Here is a 14,758-nt window from a genome sequence, read left to right as displayed (position 1 = left end):
ACCTATAAAAATCTTATACAACCTTTCCAGATACTGATCACCAATATCCCGCATGTCACTATCGTCCAAAAATGTCTAAAGTATGGACCTTTTGCCTACTCATAGAATATTTCTGAAAATGACGGCAAAGTCTTCTGTACAGCACCATGCATATTCCATTTCTACAGTCTTTCAGCTTCCAAACAAGATGACTTGTCAGAATTAGTTGAAGATCACGACTCATGCCACGTAATTGCGATCCATCACTGTGCGGACTCTGCAGCGTCACGACGGTTCATCACTATTGCGAAGGACTCTGCACGTACCGTGCCCATCACTAATGCAGGGGACTCTCACTATGCTCCATCCACTATCAGGACTCGTGCACATACACGCTCCCATCACTATCCGCAGACTCTGCACGTAACCTTTCGATGTCCATCTTACCTATGCACGACTCTGCAACCCGTGTCCATCACCTATGCAGGATCTGCACGTACGCTGCCAACCATCTATCTATGCCGGACTCTGCACGTAGGTCCTCCATCACTATGCAGGACTCTGCACGGACCGCGTCCATCACTATGCAGGGACTCATGCACTACCCGTGATCCCATCACTATGCAGACATCTGCACTATGCGCAGTCATCACTATAGCAGACTCTGTCACTACATCACTATGCAGGACTCCTGCACGCTATGGTGCCCATCACTATGCAGGACCTCCCGTAGCACTGCCATGCACACCACCAAATTATGCAGCCGACCCCAACAAACGCTAGTGCGCGGCATTCAGTCAGTTCCCGTTTTGGTGTTTTGGAAGACTCATCGAGCACAAGGGGAGGGCCTTATATTCTGTGGACATACTGAATAGTCCCAAAAATGTGATATATCTATTTGAGTTATTTATTATCTTTCATACGCCAGAATACTAGTTTATTTTATTGCTAGTTACAAACTGCCAACATGTGTACATTTTCATTCCTAGAACGCCAGTCTGTAACTACTAAGCTTCATACGCACTAAAAATATATACACACCAAAAAAAATATACAAAATATAATTTTTTATTCTTTCTTTATTAATTATATAATTTTCTATAATATACTGTATTATACAGTTTTAAGTCGGAATTACATGACAAACCTTCTCAAATACATTAAACTCAGTTTTTACAATTCTCGGACATTTAATCCTAGTAAAATTCCCTGTCACCAGGTCAGTTAGATACCATTTTATTTTAACGAATGTGAAATGTCGGAAAAATTGTCCTTCTTTTTCACACATCCACAGTGAGGCAGAAGTTATACATACACTCAAATTAGTATTTGGTTACAGCCATTAAAATGCATTAATTTGGTCAAATGTTATGGTAGCTTCACACAGAGCTCCAACAACAATAATGGATGAAGTTTGCCCATCCTCCTGACATGCTGTGTAACTGATCAGTTAGCCTCCATATGGCTACGCACACGCTTTTTCAGTTCCCTCTGCCCACAACATTGTCATATAATTAAGGTCAAGCTTCTGCGATGCCACTCCGAATACCTTGACTTTTTGTCCCTTAAGCCATTTTGCCACAAACTTTGAAATATCTTGGGTCACTTGTCCATTTGACAACCCATTCACCACGCAATTTAATTTCATGAACTATGTCTTGCAGATGTTGCTTCAGCTATATCCACACATTTTCCTCCTCATATACATCATTTGTAAAGCTCACCATGTCCCTCCTGCAGCAAAGCCACCCACACACATGATGCTGACAAACCCCCGGCTTTCACTTGTAGTGTTCTTCAGTTGCAAGCCCTCCCCCTGTTCCTCAAAACATAACGTGGTATGGCCAAACAGTTCTAGTTTTCATCAGACCAGAACACTTTCTCCAAAAAGTATGATCTTGTCTCCATGTGCAGTCCAAACCGTTATCTGGACTTTATTATGGCGTTTCGGAGCCAGTGGCTTTTCCTGCTGAGTGCCTTCAGTTATGCAATAGGCACTCGTTTTACTGTGATATAGACCTCACCTTCTTCTTATGTACCGTTTCCCCAGCATCGTCACAAGTCCTTCTGTTAGATTCTGGATTATTTGCACTTCCGCGCACAAGTCCGTTCATTCTCTAGGAACTAACGTGTCTCCTTCTCCTGACGATATGGACGCTTGCTTCCCATTTATATGCCTACTATTGTTTACAGAATAACTTGTACCTTCAGCTTTGAAATTCTCCCAAGTCATTAACTCAGACACTTTAGGTCTACAATATTTTTATCTGACTTTATGTCTGATTTCTTTGACTTCCCACGATGCAAACAAACAATAGCACTGAAATGTTGACAGGTAGGCCTTGAAATACAGCGACAGGTACCACCCAAATTGAACGCATCAAATTATGTCAATACCTAGAACACCGGGCCCAACGTGGAGTTAGTGACAGAAGGTTAGTCAGGTCAGAAGCTTCTAAAAGCATTTCTGTAATTGTCCATGCTGTTTAAGACGCCAGTCAACTAATTATGCAACTTGCATGACCCAACCTGAAATTAATACCAGTGAATGATAAGTGAAATACTCTGTCCTATAAACAATTGTTTAAAATGAACTTGTTCATGCACAACAGAAAGATGTCCGAACAGACTTTCCAAAACTATAGTCTGGTTAACAAAAATTTCTGAGTGCGTTAAAAAAAACAAGTTTCTAATGACTCCAACCAAAGTGATTTAAACTCCGAACTTCAACTTACACACACACACCAATAAAGAAACGTCCCTTCAACCCTGTCTTAACAAAGATAATTCACTCAAAATCCAAATCATTGAAGTCTTTAGAGCACTGTTGCCAATGCGTTGTTCAATTGAACCCATAACAATAAGAACATTCACCGAAACAGTCCTTAAGCACACTAACACTACAACGGTAGGCAATAGGTCACATATGGAAAAACTTGGACACTAAAAAGCCTTTCTACTGACTCTGAAAAACACCAAAAGAAAGATGCCCAGATCTCGTCTGCTCATCTGCTTAGAACGTGGGCTACACATGCACGGTGCGTGTGGAAGCAGTGGCTGTCTGTGTGGTGTTGAAAGCGGCTGGTGGCGGCCGCCCCCACTACGGGTCCCCTTCCCCAGACGGGGATTGCGCGGGGGTCGCCCCCCCAAAACAGAGTCTACATACATTTTGGTTCAACAGAGGCAAAGTCTTGGAACCTTCCCCTCACGCCTGTGAAATCTCTTCGTCACAATTGTAGGCGGGGAGAGGGGTGTGGCCGCCCCTTCCCCACCCCCCCCCCCCCACACTCCACGGCCATAAAAACGCGGCAAAAAAAAAATGGGAACCGGGTTGGGTTCTGTCTGCTCGGTAAGGAAGAAGACTCACAAAGTAAGAATCCGTCGGGCAAAGAATTGAATTTTCCAAACTAGCAATATTCCCACTCCTGCTTCCCCGAATGCCCGATTCTGTTTCATTACAGGATCTAATGAATTGCCGTGAGCTTCCCATGATGGTTACCGCAGTATGTCTTATACATTTTAGTGAAGCTTTTAAATTAACGGTTACACTGACCAATTAAGAACAGTCCTGTGGAAGCAGCTCCCAAACGCCGTGCCTAACCTAGGAAAAGAACAACGGAAGTGTTACCTAAAGTGAACCGAGCCCGTGTCCTTATTTTTTATTGGTGTAGGCAATATCAAGCTGAAACCGAGCTTAATTCCACCCTTCTTAAGGCGTAACCTAACTCCTGGAGCCCTGGTCACTTACTTGAACCTAACTCCGTGGTTGAGCGCCGGTTTCCATTTCTGACACTAATCCTGGAGCCCGGTATCCATATCTGTAAAAACTAAACTCCGCGAGGCACCGACGAAGGGGTCCCATTTCTGTATTAACTCAACCTGCTGGAGCCCGTTCCATTACTGTAACTAACTCCCGAGCCCGGTTCCATTCTGTAACTAACTCCTGAGCCCGGTTCCATTTCTTAACTAACTCCTGGGGCCCGTTCCATTTCTGTAACTAACTCCGGAGCCCGGTTCCATTTACTGTAACTAACTCCTGGACCCGGCTTCCACTTCTGTAACTAACTCCTGGGCCCGGTTCCATTCTGTAACTAACTCCTGGAGCCCGGTTTCCACTTGTGTAACTAACTCCTGGAGCCCGGTTCCATATTCTGTAACTAACTTCCTGGAGCCCGGTTCCACTTCGTAACTAAACTCCTGCGACCCCGGTTCCAGTCTGTAACTTAACTCCCGTGGCCGTGTACCCCAATTCTGTAACAAACCCTGAGACCCGCGGTACCTTGATGTGTCTGTAGGGAGAAGGTTTAAAGGGGCGGTACCTTGATGTGTCTGTAGGGAGAAGGTTTAAAGGGGCGGTACCTTTATGTGTCTGTAGGGAGGAGGTTTCTTGTCATTCCTCCTGTCCTCCTGAAGCTGTCTCATCTCCTTCTCAGCCTGAAGCGCTATAAACCGCTCAGCTGTTTCATTCAGAGCTGAAAGGAAACGGAAGTTAGATTTATTAGCTAGCTAATATATCTCAAATGGTAAGCTTTCAGCCCTGCCATGTGGTACCTGGAAACATCTCTGTTGTTTAAGACTTAGGAAAGGCTCTTTGGCATTTCTTTCTAAAATGAAGTCTATTGTTTGTTATATATTCTATTATAACCAGGTAAAGGAGGTTTCTTTCTAACCTTTCTTGTAGATGGCGTCGCAACCCTTCCCCATCTTGTCCTTGTTGTTGGCATCTCCCTCCATGTAAGGGAAGACTCTGGCCTGATATGTCCAGGCGTAGTCCTTAGAACCAAAGAACTGAACAGGGAACTCCCCCACCTCGTGTTTCATACGGAGGATCTTCTCTGGGATGTTCTTAGGAAGACACACCTCCGCAGGCCACCACCTGAACAAAGGAAAGGAGATTTTACATGATACATTGTGAATACAAAACATTAGGAACACCTGCTCCTTCCATGACATAGACTGACCAGGTGAATCAAGGTGAAAGCTATGATCCATTATTGATGTCACTTGTTAAATCCACTTCAATCAGTGCAGATGAAGGGGAGGAGACAGGTCAAAGAAGGATTTTTAAGCCTTGAGACATGGATTGTGTATGTCTGCAATTCAGAGGGTGACTGGGCAAGACAAAATATTTAAGTGCCTTTGAACAGGGTATGGTAGCAGGTGCCAAGCGCACCGGTTTGTATCAAGAACTGCAACACTGCTGGGTTTCACACTCAACAGTTTCCTGTATTTATCATGAATGGTTCACCACCCAAAGGACATCCAGCCAACTTGACACAATTGTGGGAAGCATTGGAGTCAACAAGGGCCAACATCCCTGTGGAACACTTTCAACTCCTTGTAGAGTCCATGCCCCGACAAATTGAGGCAGTTCTGAGGGCAAAAGAAGGGGGTGCTACAAGGGCTGTGGAAGTCATGACATTTTGTACGCCGGTTATTGTCATGCTAAAGACTACCGATCTCACTGTAATTTACCGTTAATTAACAAACATGTTTAGCATCTCMAGGCCTCCATGCATACAAGCTTCTGATGCGCACCTTTGGAACATCTTCATTTAAATAAAGGTTAAATAATGTTTTTWGATTTTTTCAAGTCTAATAAATCTATTTAATATACACCATCACAATAATACAGTTAATGCCCCCTAAAGAAAATCCATGCCTTTTGCGGCTAGTGGCCGTTGAGCCCTTGGGCTGAATATAATAATTATAATTCCCTTCTCCCTGAGTGATGCGCGCTCCAAATCATCTCTCACTCACATGTCTCTCCATCAGGTGATCAGGTCTTTCTCACAGGCTACAAGTTAAGACCGACACATTGGGGACGCAACTGTGCACGTCGTTATCCAATTCCAAGGTGCATATTGAAGATATTGGAAGAACTGTCCACATTTACTTTGTCAGCCAACAAGATGAGTAGGCCTAACGAACAGCAAAAGCACGAACCTATGTCAATCTACTATGCTCCATAGTACAAAAGTCGACCCATTCTATACTGTGCGAGAAATACATATTCCAAAAATAGTCTGGGACAGTTGTGGGATGCGATAGATCCCAAATTAATACAACCACTAGCACCAAAAAACTTTTTTTACGCAATGTTGATTAACAATTAGGCTACTTCASATTATAAGCGCAGCAATGTGCACACGGCAGTAGGCTATAAGCACAAATGTTTCATTAGCGSGAAAACACCATTATCAAAAGTGAAAGCAAATGCAATTATGCATGTAATGCTTTTATTATAAAGGGGAATTTTTATGGTGAAAATTAAGAGAATGCCAAGATTGTGCAAAGTTGTCATCAAGGCAAAGGGTGGCTACTTTGAAGAATCTCAAATATATTTTGATTAACACTTTTTTGGTTACTAGATGATTCCAAATGTGTTATTTCATAGTTTTGACGTCTTCACTATTATTCTACAATGTAGAAAAAAGTAAAATTATGAAAAACCCTTGAATGAGTAGGTGCGTCTAAACTTTTGACTGGTACTGTATGTGTGAAAATTATTTTTACCTAGAATGGACCATTATCATGCACCTGTCTCGAAACAGGGGCAGGGGAAAAATAGATAGCGAATGGCGAATAGCGAATGGCGAATAAAATAGCAAATGGAGGGCGTTTCTCCCGTGGTTCATTTTCATGCCAGCCAGGTAGGCTATACTCCTGTTGTAAAGAGAAGCAATGTGCTTAATATTAGTAAAGTTGAAAAATAAATATAGTAGGCCTAGCCTATAGAAAGCTTATAGGATCCTCCTCTTTTTAATAGAGGCCATCACTCTGTTTTCTCACGCAATTGCATAGCCTATAGAAATGTTGAGCAACAAGAGCTCATTGGCTCTCATGGTGTTTGATTAGATTTTCGGTTACATTTGCATTGATGTCAGAGTGATTAGAGGGAAACTAATGCGGAGTACCTGGCAGTTAGCAAGTTTGGTAGGCTACTAATGACCATCAGCAGCATCAGAGCTTGGAGAAGCCTAATTACCGTGACTCAACAGTCACGTGGAATTTGACTGACTTCATGACACTCGGGACCGCCGGTATGGCGGTAATAGGGTCACCAAAACAGCCCAAGCTGTGTTCTGTCAGAACACTCTGGGAGCTCCAATCAGTGTGCTGTGTTCTGTCAGAACACTCTGGGAGCTCCAATCAGTGTCGGGGTAATACGGCCACAATAAAAACACTAGCGGCAACTCAATATTAGAAAGTGTTCCTAATGTTTGGTGTACTCAGTGTAGATGAGGATTATACACACAGAGATTCTGATCAATAACAATATGACTGGATTTCAGGAACTGATCAAGATATTTTTTAATACTTTGACACGGGAGAAAGGTGTCACTCAGTTGGTTCTGACCAAAAGCATGGATATTGTTTCTAGAGAACAGTGATTCTTACCTGAATCTTACCACTTTAACCCAGAGGATGTCCTTGAAGTGTGGTTTCTTCCCGGCCTTGCAGTCGTTGCAGAACCAGCTCCCCTCGGGCATCTCGATGTTCAGACACTCTTGATGGAAGGCAGCAGGACAGGCCTCGCAACACAGCAGACTGCCCCCTGCAGGGAGAAAGGAGGAGGTGCAGCTCAGACAACAAGTCACCCAGATGTGACCCAATGACCTCAGGATGGGGAGGCACAATGCTTCATTTCACTTCAACCTTTTTTACTCTGTGAGGAGCATAAGTCATCCACATATGATTTCCACCACACTCCTACTCAAATTATTACTCTACCTCTAATAATACCACCAACCCTTGCATAATGGACTCTTCAACACTGAAAACACCCAACCAATCAAGCAACCATCCAAAAGCAACCCAACCAGTCACCAACCTTCTGAGCAGACGAAGCACCAGCTGACGTTGATGTGTTCGTGGTTCTTGTAGTTCTTGCGGGGGGTGAAGTGGTTTGGACACAGGAAGCTGTTGTTGGCCAGGGCAATGCTGCCTGCCGCCATGCAGTAGTCGTTTGCGTGGTACGCAACAGGGCAGCGCACGCAGCGGGTCAGACGACCTAGAAGAGGAACACAGGTCAAAAACCACACACACCAAGCATCTCTACAGCCATGTTAGATCTGTATATAATGGAGATGGAGAGGATGGCTGACGTTTTATGGGCTCCTAACCAACTGCGCCATTGTGTTCGTTTGCATTGTTTGTAACTAATTTTGTACATAATGTTGCTGCTACCGTCTCTACCGTCTTATGATCGAAAAGATCTTCTGGACATCAGAACAGCGATAACTCACCTTGAACTGGGCGAAGCTATTTTCCTTTAAGGAAATACTCCTTTGTCAAGACATGGCACAAATCCCCCTCAAAAGGCGTAGGAAAAGGGGGAGGAGGGCGCAGTGCCTGGTAAGAATTGCAGACGAGGAGGTAAACCACCACTTCGCTCCGTATTATTTGCCAACGCGCAATCATTGGAAAACAAACTGGACGATCTACGATTAAGACGATTCTACCAACGGAACATTAAAAACTGTAATATTTTATGTTTCAATGTGTCGTGGCTGAACAACGGTTTTATTTATTATTTCACCTTTATTTCACCTTTATTTAACTAGGCTAGGCAGTTAAGAACACATTCTTATTTACAATGATGGCCTACCAAAACGCAAAAAGGTCACCTGTGGGGACGGGGGCTGGGACAAAAAAAATTGTTGTTGAATAATTATAGGACAAAACACACATCATGACAAGAGAGACAACACTACATAAAGAGAGACCTAAGACAACAACATTGCATAGCAGCAACACATAACACAGCATGGTAGCAACACAATATAACAACAACATGGTAACAACACAACACGGTAGTGTTACACCCCTGAAAAAGGGGGGAAAAAAATCACGAGTGTGATACGGAATGTTTACTCATTAAAACTTTTAGTGCAATGAGAAAAAGACCGCGATTTCTCCGTGAACTTGAGTGGAGACCAGAGCAATCGATCTCAGGCTCATAGATTAAGAGCATTTAGTAGATCACAGATTAACACTTTTACCCACGACAACATAAAGTAATCAACATAACGCTTACACATTCCTCTCACAATTCGTACCCTTTGTATGCTTGACGGATTTTAACACAATTATATAAATGTTATCAATCTATCAACTAATACTGAATGCATGATCTTCTTAACCTTAGATGTTTTAAGATCCTCACATACTATGAACTTACTAATACTTTTTAATGTATAACAGGCTATTAGTATTTCCTTTAACCTGTCACAGTAGCAGCACAAAACATGGTACAAACATTATTGGGCACAGACAACAGCACAAAGGACAAGAAGGTAGAGAACAATACATCACACACAGCAGCCACAACTGTCAGTAAGAGTGTCCATGATTGAGTCTTTGAATGAAGAGATTGAGATAAAACTGTCCAGATTGAGTGTTTTTCACAGCTCGTTCCAGTCTCTAGCTGCAGCGAACTGAAAATAACAGAGACCCAAGGATGTGTGTGCTTTGGGGACCTTTAACAGAATGTGAGTTGTATGTGGATGATGAGGGCTGCAGTAGGTTTTGGAGATGTTCAGAACAGGTTAAAGGTTAAAGGTAGAGAAAGCTTGTTGGACACTAAGAGAGCTTTGTTGTAGAGCATTTAACACATAATTCGCAGAGGGGCAAACTGAGTATAAGACCAAGATCTGCATATAAATGGATGAGAGAGCTTCCTACTGCCTGAGCTATGTTGTTGATGTAAATTGAGAAGAGCGTGGGGTCTAGGATCGAGCCTTGGGGTACTCCCTTGGTGACAGGCAGTGGCTGAGACAGCAGATGTTCTGACTTTATACACTGCACTGTTTGGGAGAGGTAGTTAGCAAACCAGGCCAAAGGCTCCTCAGAGACACCAATACTCCTTAGCCAGCCCACAAGAATGGAATGGTCTACCGTATCAAAAGCTTTGGCCAAGTCAATAAAAATAGCAGCACAACATTGTTTAGAATCAAGGGCAATGGTGACATCATTTAGGACCTTTTAGGTTGCAGTGACACATCAATAATCTGAGCGGAAACCAGATTGCGTACCAGAGAGAATACTACAGACATCAAGAAAGCAAGTCAGTTGATTATTGACACGTTTTCCCAACACTTTGGAGAAACAGCGCAAAATAGAAATAGGCTATAACAATTAGGATCAGCTTGATCTCCCCCTTTAAATTAAGGACAAACCGTGGCTGCCTTTCAAGCAATGGGAACCTCCCCAGAAAGGAGAGACAGGTTAAAAAGGTCAGATGGGCTTGGTGATGATAGGGGTCGCAACCTTTAGGAAGAAAGGGTCTAAACCATCTGACCCAGATGTTTTTGGGGGTCAAGTTTCAGGAGCTCCTCTAGCACCTCAGACTCAGTGACTGCCTGCAAGGAGAAACTTTGTTGCAGGGGGAAAAAAGGGAGGAGCATCGGGGCTAGTCGCATTAGAAGGGGTTGGAGAAGAGGACATGTTGGACCTGCAAGGAGGCATGGCGGAGTCAAATAGGAATCCCGATTTAATGAAGTGGTGATTTAAAGAGCTCAGCCATGTGCTTCTTGTCAGTAACAACCACATCATCATCATTAAGGAACATGGGCAGCTGTGAGGAGGAGGATTTATTCTCCAGGTCTTTAACCGTTTTCCAGAACTTCTTGGGGTTAGACCCACAGAGAGAGAACTGCTCCTTAAAGTTAAATGACATATCTTTACGACTACGCCCACAGAGATCCTATTGAGTTAATAGTGCACAARTGTTGGTGCAAGCATGCATATATAGGAGGTCTCGTACCGGGTAGAAATGAATTCTACTTTACCCCTGGTTTTATCAAACAGAGTAGAACTGGAACCTACTTTTGGAACTGCAGGGGTTGAGGGGGTTGGTGATGTGGCAGGACAGACAGACGTGGAGGGAGCAGCGAACCCCTTTACTCTGGGGCTGGGTGGGTGTGTGTTTCAGGATACACTCGTTGTGGTAGAACTTCCCACATACAGGCACCATGCATCTCTTCACATCGTCGCCAGACTTCTTACACGCAAAGCATGTGTGGATCCCTGCAATGGAAAAGATACAATCTTAGCTTTGTGATACACCAAAGCAGCTTACATACATTGTGGGTATAGAAACAGAATACCTCTGTCAGATTCAGAGATAACGTCTATGAGCATGGCAGTATCAAGTCACAGGTGTAAGAACTCAGTAACAGTGTTAAGCCAAGGTGAATATGTGTATAGGTGAGGCTGCACCAGGTGTACATGGCTCCTGTAAGATTAGAATGGTGCCAGGTAGTCTAGCGGTGAAGAGCGTTAGACCAGTAACCGAAAAGTTGCTGGTTCGAATCCCTGAGCCGAATAGGTGAAAAATCTGTCGATGTGCCCTTGAGCAAGGCACTAAACCGTAAACCGCTCCTGTAGGTTGTTTTGGATAAGAGCGTCTGCTAAATGAGTCAAATGGAAATGGACAGACATGTGTACAGGGATAGGTAGAGACTCACCTTTAGTGCATTCACAACAGATGAACTTCCCTCTAGGGGTTTCTGATAGGCCGATACACTGCAGGTGGAACGCCCCACAGCACTGGCCCTCAAAAAAGCAGCAGCTCACCTGTCCTCTACAACACCTGCAAGACACACACACACACACATTTTAGTCTTGTGTTACGATACTCCCAAATCTAATTCATCACTCGGCTATGGGAACAGTTATTTCTGAACTAATGTGAGAAAGCCTGGAAATAAAACGTGAGAGCTATTTGACTGTTCCTGCCTCTACAAAATAGAAAGGTTGTGGCACGTTGTTGGTTGACCTACCTGACAGACATTCTCCTTCATGGACGCAGCTCCTCCTTTCTCTCCTGTGTTCCTCTAGTGCTGGAGACCAGGGACCCTTCGCCAGGTAGGGAGAAACTGTCATTCAGACCAGGAGAGAACACCTGGAGGAGAGGTGTTATTACACAAAATATTGGTTAAGGTGTAGGGGTTTAGCACCTGTTTTACAGCACTGGTACAATTGTACCTCAGGTGAACGCTGACATCATAGCATGAAACTAGTCATCTTTTCACACAGGTTGAAAAAGGTGTAATGCTGACCTCAGGTTGGGTGTTCTCTCTCCATTGGTGTGCCTCTCCCTCCCACCCCAGGACTGATCTTCTCGGTCTCTTCCTTGGGGGTGAGGAGCACCGTAGGGCTAGAGGGCCAGGAGGGGAGGGATGCTGCAGAGAAACCATGCCTCTCTGGAGTTGTCAAGCTGGATACAGGCAGTCTTTCTTCACAGACTTAACCTGTTATAGAAATACAGAGTGTGCAAAGCTGTCATCAAGGCAAAGGGTGGCTACTTTTAAAACCTCAAATAAACATTATATTTTGATTTGTTTAACACTTTTCTTTGGTTACTACATGAATTCCATATGTGTTATTTCATAGTTTTGATGTCTTCACTATTATTCTACAATGTAGAAAATAGTAAAAATAAATAAAAACCCTTGAATCAGTAGGTGTGTCCAAACATTTGTCTGGTACTGTAATTAGACCAGTTTCAGAGTGGTACTGTAGCAGTATAGATCTGTTAATATGGCTGTTGATTAGTTCATTCAGCCTTACCTGAGTGTCCCTGACTTCTGGTTTCACCTCTGTCTGTACACTCTGGTTCTTAAACTCCTTCTTCTTTGGAGGACTGACTGACACTTCTTCTATGGTGCATTCCAGGACCTTGTGAGGCGGCTTCCTCGGCCTCTTCCTCTCCAGGGATACTGGGGCTGGGGAATGACCAGACATTTAAATACCCCAAATCTACTGTATCTGAAAATATGAGGAGGATTTGTTTTCATTATCATAACTACTATCCCCCAACGGGACTACTTTCCCCCAACAGAACTATACAAATTACTTTGACTAAACTGTACCCCCGCACATTGACACGGTACCCCATGTATATAGCCTCGTTATTGTTTGGTATTTTCTTGTGTTACTTTTTTTCTACGTATATATTTTTTCCCACTTTAATTTATTGAGTTAATATTTCCTTAACTCTATTTATTGAACTACATTGTGGGTTAAGGGCTTGTAAGTAAGCATTTCACGGTAAGGTCTACACTTGTTGTATTCGGCGCATGTGACAAATAAAATTTGATTGGAATCTAGGATCCCATCCAAGACAAACAGACAATCTGCAGTAATGTTTGTAGATAACCTGTAATGTGATTGGAGGACCAAGATTTTCAGCCCACTTCATATGTTTCAATTCTACTGTAGCAATCGGTTTTCCATCCCATAAAAAAACATGATAATAAATCACACAAATCTAAATTGTGTCACATCCAATTSTAAACCTATAGCCTAGGTCTATTTCTATTGTGTCCAGGGGTGAAATTAAGGCGGTACGGTCCGGTGTTGTGTCCCGGGAAAATAAATAGTGGGTACGCCGTACCAGTAAAACGTGAGCCAATCACAATAGTCAAACAAAATGTCAAGAAAACTGTAGGCTATTACACCACGTGATCATTACCTCATGTCAGAGGCATAAAAAAAAACGAGCAAATGGACTAGAAAACGGGAGGTAGAGCCTACGCTCCAAAACGCGATGTGGTTCGACGAGAACACTCACATTATGCCAAGGCAAGAAATGAGTGGCCGACACAGAGACACGCGGACAGCAGTACAAACATAAATTCCGGCCTAATGACAATCGCCAAATATATTTGTGTAACAGATGTCTATTTCCACTCACGGCAGTTTGGAGGCTGGAAACACTGAATGTTGCGAGTGGATGAACATGTGGGGGTAGCCTAGTAAAGGAGACCTTTGAAGTGATTGTTTGACAATCAGATGAAAACCTCATGATTGGTTGTGTTTATGCCACAATAAAAGGGTAATACATTTTAAAAGTTAAATGACATATCTTTACGACTACGCCCACAGAGATCCTATTGAGTTAATAGTGCACAAATGTTGGTGCAAGCATGCACATATAGAAGGTCTCGTACCGGGTAGAAATTAATTCTACTTTACCCCTGGTTTTATCAAACAGAGAGGAACTGGAACCTACTTTTGGAACTGCAGGGGTTGAGGGGGTTGGTGATGTGGCAGGGCAGACAGACGTGGAGGGAGCAGCGAACCCCTTTATTCTGGGGCTGGGTGGGTGTGTGTTTCAGGATACACTTGTTGTGGTAGAACTTCCCACATACAGGCACCATGCACCTCTTCACACTGTCGCCAGACTTCTTACACACAAAGCATGTGTGGACACCTGCAATGGAAAAGATACACTCTTAGCTTTGTGATACACCAAAGCAGCTTACATACAGTTGAAGTTGGAAGTTTACATACACCTTAGCCAAATACATTTAAACTCAGTTTTTCACAATTCCTGAAATTTAATCCAAGTAAAAATTCACTGTCTTATGTCAGTTTGGATCACCATTTCATTTTAAGAACGTGAAATGTCAGAATAATAGTAGAGAGAACGATTTATTTCAGCTTTTATTTCTTTCATCACATTCCCAGTGGGTCAAAAGTTTACATACACTCAATTAGTATTTGGTAGCATTGCCGTTAAATTGTTTAACTTGGGTCAAACGTGTCGTGTAGCCTTCCACAAGCATCACACTTTAAGTTGGGTGAATTTTGGCCCATTCCTCCTGACAGAGCTGATGTAACTGAGTCAGGTTTGTAGGCCTCCTTGCTCGCTCACGCTTTTTCAGTTCTGCCCACAAATGTTCTATAGGACTGAAGTCAGAGCTTTGTGATGGCCACTCCAATACCTTGACTTTGTTGTCCTCAAGCCATTTTGCCACAACTTTGGAAG

General features: G+C 43.2%; 2 protein-coding genes across 2 annotated transcripts in view; both read right to left on the bottom strand.

Annotated features, from left to right (window-relative positions):
* LOC112069384 (histone-lysine N-methyltransferase, H3 lysine-36 specific-like) overlaps positions 1-11,776 on the bottom strand; it is a 17,351-nt gene extending 5,575 nt beyond the window's left edge. The window contains exons 1-7 of the mRNA XM_070438523.1: positions 11,766-11,776; positions 11,451-11,575; positions 10,810-11,010; positions 7,814-7,993; positions 7,381-7,537; positions 4,650-4,855; positions 4,339-4,451 (exon numbers count right to left, since the gene is read on the bottom strand). Of these exons, the coding sequence (XP_070294624.1) occupies positions 4,339-4,451; positions 4,650-4,855; positions 7,381-7,537; positions 7,814-7,993; positions 10,810-11,010; positions 11,451-11,575; positions 11,766-11,776 (993 nt within the window). The remainder of the gene's footprint in view (positions 1-4,338; positions 4,452-4,649; positions 4,856-7,380; positions 7,538-7,813; positions 7,994-10,809; positions 11,011-11,450; positions 11,576-11,765) is intronic.
* Positions 11,777-12,044: 268 nt separating this feature from the next.
* Positions 12,045-14,758, bottom strand: part of LOC112069374 (histone-lysine N-methyltransferase, H3 lysine-36 specific-like) — a 9,130-nt gene continuing 6,416 nt past the window's right edge. The window contains exons 4-6 of the mRNA XM_070438526.1: positions 14,000-14,200; positions 12,556-12,710; positions 12,045-12,236 (exon numbers count right to left, since the gene is read on the bottom strand). Of these exons, the coding sequence (XP_070294627.1) occupies positions 12,198-12,236; positions 12,556-12,710; positions 14,000-14,200 (395 nt within the window). The 3' untranslated portion in view covers positions 12,045-12,197. The remainder of the gene's footprint in view (positions 12,237-12,555; positions 12,711-13,999; positions 14,201-14,758) is intronic.

Source organism: Salvelinus sp. IW2-2015, unplaced genomic scaffold (assembly GCF_002910315.2).
Source record: "Salvelinus sp. IW2-2015 unplaced genomic scaffold, ASM291031v2 Un_scaffold996, whole genome shotgun sequence".
In the NCBI taxonomy this organism is placed as follows: domain Eukaryota; kingdom Metazoa; phylum Chordata; class Actinopteri; order Salmoniformes; family Salmonidae; genus Salvelinus; species Salvelinus sp. IW2-2015.
Note: the sequence above shows the minus strand (reverse complement) of the source record. Positions and strands in the feature narration are given on the sequence as shown.